The 12427-nt window shown below is 43.1% G+C and overlaps 1 protein-coding gene across 6 annotated transcripts in view; it reads right to left on the bottom strand.

Annotated features, from left to right (window-relative positions):
- Positions 1-12427, bottom strand: part of LOC137588415 (zinc transporter ZIP11-like) — a 106518-nt gene that overhangs the window by 80352 nt on the left and 13739 nt on the right. For 5 of the 6 annotated variants that reach the window (XM_068305494.1, XM_068305495.1, XM_068305491.1 and 2 more), the window contains exon 4: positions 6308-6466. In XM_068305494.1, coding sequence (XP_068161595.1) covers positions 6308-6466 — 159 coding nt within the window. Of the gene's footprint in view, positions 1-6307; positions 6467-6554; positions 7357-12427 lie in introns of those variants that run through there. The other variant, XM_068305497.1, reaches the window with a different exon arrangement.

Below are 12427 nucleotides of genomic sequence, written 5' to 3'. Positions count from 1 at the left end.
AAATATAAACAGTATAAAATAAAATCTAAACAGTATAAAATTGAATTAAAATATAAAACAGTATAAAAAATAAATTATATATATATATATACAACAGTATAAAATTTAATTTAAATTAAATTAAAATAAATCCATATTCAACCCCGTGCTGACCTCGCCACCCCCCCCCCCCCGCTCCTCCTGAGAGAGTCATTGTACCCCCTGATGGCACGGGGCACGAAGGAGGACCTCAGCCTCTCTGTGGAGGCGCTGTGTGACAGCAGTCTGCCGCTAAAGGTGCTTCTCTGCTGGGAGAAGGTGGTGTGTAGGGGGTGCCTGGTGTTGTTCATGATGGCCTTAATTTTAGACATGGTCCTGCTCTCCAGAAGTATATCCACAGAGTCCAGGCTCAGCCCGACCACTGAGCCCGCTCTGCGGATGAGTCTGTTCAGACGGTCCATATCTCTTTTCCTGGCCCCCCCACCCCAACACACAATGACGTATGACAGCACACTGGAGACTACGGACTGATAGAACATGAGGAGGAGCTTAGGACAGATGTTGAAGGAGGCCAGCCTCCTCAGGAAGTACATCCTGCTCTGCCCCTTCTTGTACACACAGTCCGAGTTGAGTGACCAGTCCAGTCTGCTGTCTAGCTGCAGTCCCAGGTACTTATAGTTTTCTACCACCTCCACCTCACTGCCTTTGATGATCACCGGCTGTGGAGAGGGAGGTGCCCACCGGAAATCCAGAACCATCTCCTTTGTCTTGGAGACGTTGAGCTGGAGCTGGTTCTGTTGGCACCACTCCACGAAGTCAGCCACCAATGCCCTGTACCCCCCCTCATCACCCTCCCGGATACATGCCACTATCGCGGTGTCATCGGAGTACTTCTGTATGTGGCATGTATCCGAGTTGTGCTTGAAGTCTGATGTGTAGAGGGTGAAGAGAATGGGGGATAGAACGGTCCCCTGTGGCGCCCCCGTGCTGCTGGTCACCATAGAAGACAAACAGTCCCCCATACGGACGTACTGGGGTCTGTCCGTTAGGTAGTCCGTAATCCAGCTCACGAGGTAGGGGTCCACAGCCATGGAGGTCAGTTTATCCTGCAGGAGCTGGGGCTGGATGGTGTTGAAGGCACTCAAAAAGTCGAAGAAGAGCACTCTGACGGCACAGGTAGGAGAGTGTGCGGTGGAGGAGGTACATGACAGCATCGTCAACCCCAACCTTGGCCTGATAGGCAAACTGGAGAGGGTCCATAGCACCCTGCACCTGTGGACGCATGAGCTCCAGGACCAGTCGCTCTAGGGTCTTCATTACGTGGGAGGTAAGAGCGACCGGTCGGTGGTCGTTGAGCTCAGTAGGGCGTCCTTTCTTGGGTACAGGGACAATGCAGGAGGTCTTCCACAGTGACGGGACCCTCCCCAGCCGCAGACTGAGGTTGAACAATTGTTGCAGGGGGTCCCCTAGTTCCGAAGCACAGGCTCGGAGGAGTCTTGGGGAGACCTTATCTGGTCCAGCCGCCTTGTAGGGACGGAGCCTCCTCAGCGTTGTCGTCACCAGGTCTGCAGTGATGATGGTCTCGGTCGTGGTGGGAGCAGGAGGTTGTGGCGAGGTTGGAAGTCCAGTGGTTGAGGTGGGGCCGTTGAGCTTCGCAGTTCTTGGAGTGGGCTCGGGAGAAGTGGCAGGGGTGGAAGGAGAGGAAGCACAGGAGGAGGGAGCATCAGTGGAGCGGTCTGTAGGGCCAGGAGAGGCCTGTAGGCCAGGAGAGGTCTGTAGGCCAGGAGAGGCCTGGGACGAGGAGCCGGGAGTGGTGGGGGAGCTGAACCGATTGAAAAAGCTGTTAAGTTCATTCGCTCGTTCAATATTCCCCTCCACAGTGCTGCGCCCTTTCCCGTGTCCGGTGATGGTTCTCATCCCATTCCAGACCTCCCGCACTTGGTTGCGCCCCAGCTGCTTCTCCAGCTTCCTCCTGTACGCCTCCTTGGCCTCCCTCAATCAGAGTCTCACTTCCTTCTGGGCCTTCCTCATCTCCTCCTCGTTCTTGCTCCTGAACGCCCGCTTCTTCCTGTTCAGGACAGCCTCGACTTCCTTGGTTACCCATGGTTTGTTGTTGGGGTAACACCTGATTGTCCTGACAGGGGCCACGGTGTCCACACAGAAGTTCATGTAGTCTGTAAAACACTGAGCTGCCCCCTCAATGTCTTCCCCATGTGAGCCCACGATAACATCCCAGTCGGTGGTCTGGAAGCAGTTCCTCAGCATCTCCTCTGCTTCCGGGGACCACCTCCTGACCTGTCGTGTTGTTGCTGGCAGCCGTTTCACCAGCGGGATGTAGGTGGGCTGTAGGTGCACTAGGTTATGGTCTGATTTACCTAGTGGAGGGAGGGGGGTGGCGGTGTATGCCTCCTTAGCATTAGCGTAGAACAGATCGATGGTTCTGTTCTTCCGTGTGGGACAGTCTACACACTGGACCATAGTGGGGAGAGATGAGTCCAGGGTGACGTGGTTAAAGTCACCGGTGATGATGACGAGCGCCTCCGGGTGCCGGGTCCGAAGAGCAGAGGTGGTCCCACAGATGGTCTCTCGTGCCGTCTCTGGGTCCGCCCGTGGAGGGATGTAGACGGCGAGGACAATGACGTGTGAGAATTCACGCGCCAGGTAGTAGGGTCTGATGCTAACAGCTGTTAGCTCCAGATCGCGGTTACACAGTGTTGATTTCACCGTCACATGTCCCGGATGGCACCATCTATCGTTGGTATAGATGATTAATCCACCTCCTTTCTCCTTACCGGCGGTGTTCGTGTCCCGGTCCGCTCGTACGGAGGAGAAGCCGGTTAGTCCGACGTTAGCGTCCGGCACGTCGCCAGTTAGCCACGTCTCTGAGAACACCAACAAGCAGGTCTCCCGGTAGCGATGATCAGTCCTGCACAGCGCCGTCAGTTCGTCCAACTTGTTGGGTAGAGAGTTCACGTTCCCCATGATGACGGAGGGGACGGAGGGCTTGACTCTCCTCCGGTTAGCGGCTCTAGCCGTTAGTCTAGTCCTTTCAACTCGACCCGCTCGGCACCCGCGATATCTCCGTCGGAGCTCAGCGGGGATGAGATCGCGTGTTGCGGGGTCTCCTTTGACCCTCAGACACATCAACTCCTCCCTGGAGTACACTAGCATATCACTATACATTATCTAAATTTACGCTAGAAAAATACACGCAGAAACATTAAAAAAAAAAACGCTAAATTATGCAAACAAACTCGCTCTGAGCAGAGGAAACTGCAGCCTGCTCGCGCATGCGCAGAAGATTTCTCCCTCCGTACTGTCTACTGCCTCCCTCTTTTTATTTCTCCCTCCGTACAGTAGAAGAATTGTCATTGGAGCAGACTTCAATGGACATGTTGGTGCAGGAAACAGAGGTGATGAGGATGTGATGGGCAGGTTTGGTATCCAGGAGAGGAACGCAGAAGGACAGATGGTAGTTGACTTTGCAAAAAGGATGGAAATGGCTGTAGTGAATACTTTCTTCCAGAAGAGGCAGGAACATAGAGTGACCTATAAGAGTGGAGGTAGGAGCGCACAGGTAGACTACATATACGGTGTAACCTGAAAGAGATCAGTGACTGCAAAGTAGTGGTAGGTCAGAGTGTAGCCAAACAGCATAGGATGGTGGTGTGTAAGGATGACTCTGGTGGTGAGGAAGATCAAGAGGGCAAAAGCAGAGCAGAAGACGAAATGGTGGAAGCTGAAAAAGGAAGAGTGTTGCATGACTTTTAGGAAGGAGTTAAGACAGGCTCTGGGTGGTCAGGAGGTGCTTCCAGATGACTGGACAACTACAGCTAATGTGATCAGGGAGACAGGTAGGAGAGTACTTGGTGTGTCATCTGGAAGGAAAGTAGATAAGGAGACTTGGTGGTGGAATGAGGAGGTACAGGAGTGTATACAGAGAAAGAGGTTAGCCAAGAGGAAGTGGGACACTGAGAGGACTGAGGAGAGTAGACAGGAGTACAGGGAGATGCAGTGTAATGTGAGGGTAGAGGTAGCAAAGGCCAAACAAGAAGCTTATGATGACTTGTATGCTAGGTTGGACAGTACGGAGGGAGAGACTGATCTATACCGGTTGGCAAGACAGAGACATAGAGATGGGAAGGACGTGCAGCAGGTTAGGGTGATTAAGGATAGGGATGGAAGTCTATTGACAGGTGCCAGTAGTGTGATGGGAAGATGGAAAGAGTACTTTGAAGAGTTGATGAACGTGGAAAATGAGAGAGAACAAAGACTAGAAGAGGTGACTGTTGTGGACCAGGATGTAGCAAAGATTAGTCAGGATGAAGTGAGGAGGGCATTGAAGAGGATGAAGAGTGGAAAGGCAGTCGGTCCTGTAGAGGTATGGAAGTGTCTAGGAGAGGTGGCAGTAGAGTTTCTGACTGGGTTGTTCAACAGGATCTTAGATAGTGAGAAGATGCCTGAGGAATGGAGGAGAAGTGTGCTGGTGCCCATTTTTAAGAACAAGGGAGATGTGCAGAGTTGTGGCAACTACAGAGGAATAAAGCTGATGAGCCACATAATGAAGTTATGGGAGAGAGTAGTGGAAGCTACACTAAGGGCAGAAGTGAGCATTTGTGAGCAGCAGTATGGTTTTATGCCAAAAAAGAGTACTATAGATGCAGTATTTGCTTTGAGGATGTTGATAGAGAAGTATAGAGAAGGCCAGAGGGAGCTGCATTGTGTTTTTGTAGATCTGGAGAAAGCTTATGACAGGGTGCCCAGAGAGGAACTGTGGTATTGTATGAGGAAGTCTGGAGTGGCAGAGAAGTATGTTAGAGCGGTGCAGGACATGTATGAGGACTGTAAGACAGTGGTGAGGTGTGCTGTAGGTGTGACAGAGGAGTTCAAGGTGGAGGTGGGACTGCATCAGGGATCAGCTCTGAGCCCCTTCTTGTTCGCTATGGTGATGGACAGGCTGACAGACGAGGTTAGACAGGAATCTCCATGGACTATGATGTTTGCAGATGACATTGTGATCTGTAGTGGGAGCAGGGAACAGGTGGAGGAGAAGCTAGAGAGGTGGAGGTTTGTCCTGGAAAGGAGAGGAATGAAGGTTAGCCACAGTAAGACAGAGTACATGTGTGTGAATGAGAGGGACCCAAGTGGAAGAGTGAGGTTACAGGGAGAAGAGATCATGAAGGTGGAGCATTTTAAGTATTTAGGGTCAACAGTCCAGAGCAATGGAGAGTGTGGAAAAGAGGTGAAGAAGCGTGTACAGGCAAGATGGAACGGGTAGAGGAAAGTGTCAGGTGTGATGTGTAATAGAAGAGTTTCAGCTAAAATGAAGGGAAAGGTGTACAAAACTGTGGTGAGACCAGCGATGTTGTTTGGTCTAGAGACAGTGTCACTGAGGAAAAGACAGGAGACAGAGCAGGAGGTAGCAGAGATGAAGATGCTGAGGTTCTCTCTGGGAGTGACCAGGAAGGATAGGATCAGGAATGAGAGGGACAGCACATGTTAGAGGTTTTGGAGATAAAGTCAGAGAGGCCAGACTGAGATGGTTTGGACATGTCCAGAGGAGAGATAGTGAATATATTGGTAGAAGGATGCTGAGTTTTGAACTGCCAGGCAGGAGGCCTAGAGGAAGACCAAGGAGGTTTATGGATATAATGAAGGAAGACTTGAAGGTAGTTGGTGTGGGAGAAGAGGATTCAAAGGACAGGGCTAGATGGAGGAAATTGATTCGCTGTGGCGACCCCTGAAGGGAAAAGCCGAAAGCAAAAGAAGAAGAAGAAGATATGTGCCCAAATCCCTGACTTCCCCATATTTTGACTGACAGTAACTTCTATAGAAGTTGTTTCAAATGGATCGTGCAATTTCAAAACAAACACAGCAATACACATGGAACAATAACAAACTTTAAATAATGTTTCCACTATGAGTTGTTATTAAAAATCATGAATAATACAGCGGCTCGATGGAAAAAATATGGAGGTCATTTTGATGTGTCGAAGTCCCTAGTTATGATTACATATATACATGATTACATGTATTGAAAGATTGTTATGATCTTTGGTGGTCATGACTGTCTAATGGCATTCAGTGAAAAATGTTCCTGCAGGTTTGTCCTTACATGATATCAACAAGGAAATCCTTTTTATGATCCTCTGTAACAGAAACTGGATGAGGGTGAAATGTTATTATTGCCTGTCTCTACAAGATAAGTACTATAAGGTGATAACATCATGTCCATAACCTTTAAGTGTGGAACATAGTATTGTTGACAAGTTTAGAACATAATACACTGTGTGCAACTGGACTGTGTCTGTTCTCCTCAGGTTCTTACCAGCAGGGGCATCGCCAGATCAGCAAAGAAAACAAATGCTGCACCAAGCGTGAATCCTACAGCCACAGGCAGGAATGCAAATGAGCCGTACTTTCCCGAATCCTCTGCCATATCAATCGCTGGTGCCAACAACGACCAATAGGAAGCAGCCAACATTACCTGAGAGACAAGATAAGGAAGAAGTTAAGTCGCAAAGACATTTGTTACAAAATGGATTCAAAAGTTACAACAAACACTGCACCATCACCTAGATTTTTTTTCTTTCCAGGCATGTTATTACAGCAGACATCACTTTCATCAGTTTTGGAGCATCAACAGCAACATCCGAAAAGAAAAAAAAAGTGTTGATGGGTAGAAGCCACTGGCTTGTAAAATTCCCGGCCCCGGAATCAACAACATCTCTCTCATTGCAACACATTTACAACCTAATTCATAAATTGCATGTCACATTTAAGTATTTTATTTTGGTACATTGTTGTTTCATAACATCTTGCATGTATTGACTACTAATCTGACCTTCAGCGTCTCAGTTGCTGCACTACGGTCAAAGTGATTTTTTCACAGGCATGACACATGTAGTTTAATAAGCCATAGCAGTGTAAGACTTTAACCATCATTTGAGTCAGAACTATAACCTTGCAAACTCAAGTATTTAAAAGCTTCAGTAATTACTTAATCATACTTAACATCTTCCCTTTACTCCTGTGTTTGCAGCATGTGCTGCTCTGAAAGCATGTTGCTTGTAGATGTTTTTTTCTGATATCTAATTGGATGGAACACTGTTTGATAATGGATGAAAAATGAACTATAGTTGCTCCTGTCCAATACGTAATGCTGGTCTGTCTGACCAACTCTTGTGGAAACCAACAAAAATTTTGAAAAATGAAAAAAAACAAAAATGCCTAGAGTTGTTAAAATATCATGCAGACCTTTGAGCGTACCTACAAAGCACATGCCAAAATTCATTGAATTATTTCAAGTAGTTTTGGAGGAAATGAGGACAGACCACACAATTAATTTAAAAATTGACATTTAAATTATTTTGCCAACTTAATCTTGGCCATGCCAGATAAAACTTCCTCCCTTGGGTGTATTGTAAGCCCAAAAATCTCATTAAATGTTTTTTTTTTTCTCCAAAATTACAATGCCCAACATATTCAAGTAACATCAGGAGGAAGTAAGTGCTGAAAGCAATTATTTCAAAACCACAATGACACAAACTTTTCAAAAACAACAATTTCCCAGGACTTAATAATTTAATATAACATTAACATAATATTGCATACAGAACCAGTGAACTTTGCAGGCAATGTAAAAACAAAAATTCACTCATTCTTCATTATTACTTAATCATTAAACCATACAGTTTGATATAATCAAGATTATTTTTTGAAGTCATAATTGTCCATTCATGGACTATGGCCTAATTGTAACAACAACAAAAAACATGTCTGAAATTTCATCAAATTGCATCAAGGAGGAAATGATACGGACGGACAAGGCATGACTGCAAAAAAAAGTCTGAATAAAAATTTAGCAAAAGTGAAATATTTTTGCATAATGTATTGTTTCCTACATTTGACTGCTGCGAAGCAAAGGATGATGGATCCGAAAAAATAGCAAAGGATGATGGACCCAAAAAAGTCTGATATAATAATTAAAATTCTTAAAATTGCTGCTGATGAACATTAAAGTTTAGTACACTCAATGCAAAATACATGGGCAGAGACATCAGTGCAAGAATTTGATGGCACAGAGGAAAACAGATCGAACCAAAACACACGGGCTGTGTCAAACTAAACTACTCTGGAGAAAACAAAATTCACAAAGAGAACATGGGGAGTAACACATAAGCTCGATGGGAGGTGTTCCAGGGAACCACCGGGATGTGGAGAAAGCAGATGAGTTGAAACAACAAAGGAAGACTGACAAACTGACAAAGAAGAGTGCTTTACACAGTTTACACTTTACACTCTTTACACAGAAGAGAATCACACATGAAGGTGAGACCAGACCGAATAACGAGGGACAAGTACACAGGAGATGTATAACAGAAAAACCAAAACACATTTAAACCAGAACATAAAGGTTTTTAACTTTTCCAAGGTTACGTAGACAATAGTCTATATTAATTGTCAAATTCCAAATAAAGAACGGACATGTATGCGTGTCTAAAATACACCTGGTATCCTGAAGCTTCAATACCACTGGAAGCTCATAGAACAAGTCTGAATTCAATCTTGCCAATCAAAAGTAATGAATGCTCATGGCTGAACTGTAGACAGCTCAAACCTAACTTTGTCACTCAGACACGTTTATAACAATAGCAAATTGATTGCAACATGTTTGGCTAAATATAGAACTCAAAGATTTGAAAAGCTGCACCAAATTCCCGCCATGATTGCAGAGAAGAAAATTATCTATTCATTACTTTCCAAAATCATTCCATCCTGCTTTATATCTCTCTTCAAGTCACTGGCTTTAATGAGGTCTCATTTTGCTTACATGATGATAATCAAAAACAATCAGTATTTTCTTTTACGGTTTACATGATGGAGATAACACATTCTTAGCAAGATGCATGTACTGTATATCCCTGTGGAACCCTGCACATTCAAATCCGAATCAAGTTGGCCACCCTATCAGTCAAAGAAAACACTTGCAGCCCAAGTTTAAAAACAAAATAGTTCAGACCAAGTACATCATGGTTGAAATTAAAAAAAAAAGTTTAATCAACCCGATTGGATGACTCTGTAGTCGATAAGGCTGAAAGCAGCAATAGGCTATTTCAGATGCTGACAGCTTCAATGGGCAGTGATGGAGAACAGTCTGAAATGCTCGAACTCGTATCAACTTGGTTGATCTGTGGCATCAGAGGGCAGCAAGAAAAAGAATCAATATACCTGTAGGACTAAATTCTCTCAGAATTAGAATATTTTATTTATTTTAGGGGGAGAAGTTGCTTTTCATACAGTTACACTGCTCCAGGAAGTACAAGAGAAAGCTAGAACCAATGCAGTCAGACATCCCGCGACTTACCCTGACCTACAGTACTCTTAGCGTAGGTCAGGGTCAAGGCTTCAGGGTAGGTCAAAGCAATGCATTGGCTTTGACCATAGATAAAAGCTAGTACATAGGTAGATCAAAGCACTAGCTTTGATCTATGGTCTTATTCACACTTGCCTTCTCCCTTGTCTTTGTATCTTATCCGGCTCCTGAGTGTGCAAAAGTTGAAATTTGACATTGACCTAGTTTTCCCAAGGTCATCATCTCATTTTCATCCCCTCTGCTGCCGGAGTAATGTGCGATTTGTTTCATCTTTATATCTGCAACGGTTGAAAAGACATTTAGTGGACTAAGACGGATGGACAGACAAACACACAAACACTGACAATTACAATACATCAATGCTTTGAAGTGGGATGTAATAACACAACAAGAGAAATTATCATAATAAAGATTAAAAAAAATCAAAAGAAGAGAATAAGAATTTTAAAGTACAGTATGTACAGGATTCAGTGTCTGTTTTCATTCCTCATCCTCCTCACTGCCTGACTGAGATTGAGGAGTGGTATAGGCAGTTCACTTCCTGATCACTGCCCTTGTACTCTTGAACAAGGCACCATCACCCTTACAAGTCGCTCATTGGGCGCAACAGGCAGTCGCTGCCCGCCGCTCTGCTTCTCACTATATTTCCATGCTCACAAGCTGTCTGTGTGTTCCAGGTATATATTATATATACTGTATATACATATATATATATACATATATACATATATATATACATACATACATACACATTTACACACATATATTTATATCCACATATATACATATACAGTATAAATCTCATTTCCAGTGAAGATGGGGTGTTGTATGAAACGGAAATAAAAACAGAATATAATGAACTACAAGGTTTTTAATTTCAATAATATTAATAAGTTTTTAATTCCTTTCTTGTTCTAATTATCTAATTATCGCTGTCTGGAAAAACAGGAAGACAGATATAAAAGGTATGGCTTAATCAGTATATCAAAATGCTCTGATAATTAACAACTCTTTTCTCGACACTTCATAATAATGCCTGAGGATAATCATGCAGATGTACGTAATCATGTAATCAGCATTTACCCAACTGAGACGGAACTTTCCAGGTCAATTTAAGAATCAATGGACAACATTTTCATAAATACAGTCGTCTATACATATCACTTGTTCTATGAGTCAAAATACATTTGCTGTGATTGATTCAGTTGAAATGAAATGTACTTGAGCATCAGCTGTGTAGAACGCATACAGCATAACTGATTGTAAAAAAAACTGTACTTTAGAAATGAACATGGTCCTAACTGAAAAGTCTCTAAGTTGAGAGTTGAAACGTCGAGCTTTATTTCCAAGTCCAGGTGACTTGATTCAACAAAGATCTACCATAATACCATAATATCATGTAAATATGTTTGAGTAGTTATAAAACACTTTGGCCAAATAGGAAAATGGCATGGCAAAGTGATGACAGGTTGGGCAAAGATAGACAAAAAAGAGATTTTTCTTCAAGTGTCCCATTTCCTTCTGAATGCTTGAGTTCTTTCAGTTTCCAAAATTAGAACAGCATTTTTTTCTACAGCTGTGCCTCCATCAGCGTATCACGGCCTCTGGCAAGTGAAAAAAATTAGATGGACTGACAGGATGAGTGCCGAGAAAAGAATGGTATGACTGATACCTGCCCTACTCAAAAGTCCTAGTCACATAATGCTCATGAAGTGATTCTGTCAGGTGCTCAGTCAAGGCAAAAATGTCTTTCATCATTTCAGCCGATTTCATCATGCATGTCTTCAAGACCACTTCTCCCATCAAGCCTCAAAGTAATGGCTGAATTATCCTATTAATATGTGCCTTTTGTCAATGCAGTCCTTTTTAATGGTTGAAGTTCTTTGTCAATCTAAAATTCCCCACCAGAGAGATGTCTCCATTCACATTCACCTTCTGGTCAATCCATCTTCCTTCCTGACATGACTTCCATTACATCCATCATGTCCCTGTCCATCTTGAAAATAACGTTTAAGGCTGTACACCGCCTCCTAAATTCACCAAGATTCATCAATCCTATTTCTTGGTTCCTGCATCACTCTGTGTCTGTTCAAAAATCTTTTTCTGTAATTTGGTCTCTATCTATTTTAAGCATCCTGAATTCCCCTGTGTGCTTCCTAAAATGTCTCACTAGAAGTTGAGGTGGGGAAAAAATTGTAAATCAATGTTTTGTGTGTAACTAAAAAAAAGTAACAAAATCTCATGATTTTTTACTCCAGTTTTCAAATAGGCCTCCATACAAAAATGTCTGGCTTTTTAATATAAAATAATTTCATAGTAAATATACAGCATTCTCACTGGTGGCCTCTAAACAAAAGAACTCCACACCACAGGGTTCAGTTATAGTGGGAACAGTCAGGAAAACAGCTGAAGCTAATGTAGGCCCAGGACAGGGAAATAGATGAAAACATGAGTAAACCTTGATGGGTGACTGAAGAGGTGAAATAAATCTGTCTATACTTGACTTTGCTCCATTACCCCAATAACAAGTATAGAACAGTTGCTAATTTTAGTTTTCTCACCAAAATAATAATATAAATAAATAAATAAATAAATCTACAGAGAGAGCAAATCTGTGTTAGTTTAAAGCAAAGCTTATATTACAGTATATCATCACCATTCACCCTGCAAAATACAGGCCTTTAAAAAAAAAAAAAAACCTCTTAGTACGAATATTAAGTGTTCTTTCATGTGCTTCCAAAACAAAATCACATATTTCACATTATGTTTCTTCAGCCTGGACTGAGTTGGACAAACCAACAGCATGATCAGAAACATAAATTACATAAAGATCTATTACACATGTTCTACCTGACTGACAATAGTGGTAGAAAATAACAAGAAAATAATAACATCATTATGCAACCGTTGCTGTCAAAAAAGTGCATGTTATACATCTTGACAAATAACTATGGAAACTGTAATAAGTTAACAGCAATATTTGATCAACATGGATGCAATTAAGGTATATTGTAGCAAAAATATATCTTATTTTTTTCCCAGTATTCTCATTCAGTTTTAACCAATAAACAT

Source organism: Antennarius striatus, chromosome 21 (genome assembly GCF_040054535.1).
Source record: "Antennarius striatus isolate MH-2024 chromosome 21, ASM4005453v1, whole genome shotgun sequence".
NCBI lineage: Eukaryota > Metazoa > Chordata > Actinopteri > Lophiiformes > Antennariidae > Antennarius > Antennarius striatus.
This window is presented reverse-complemented; position numbering and strand designations above follow the sequence as displayed.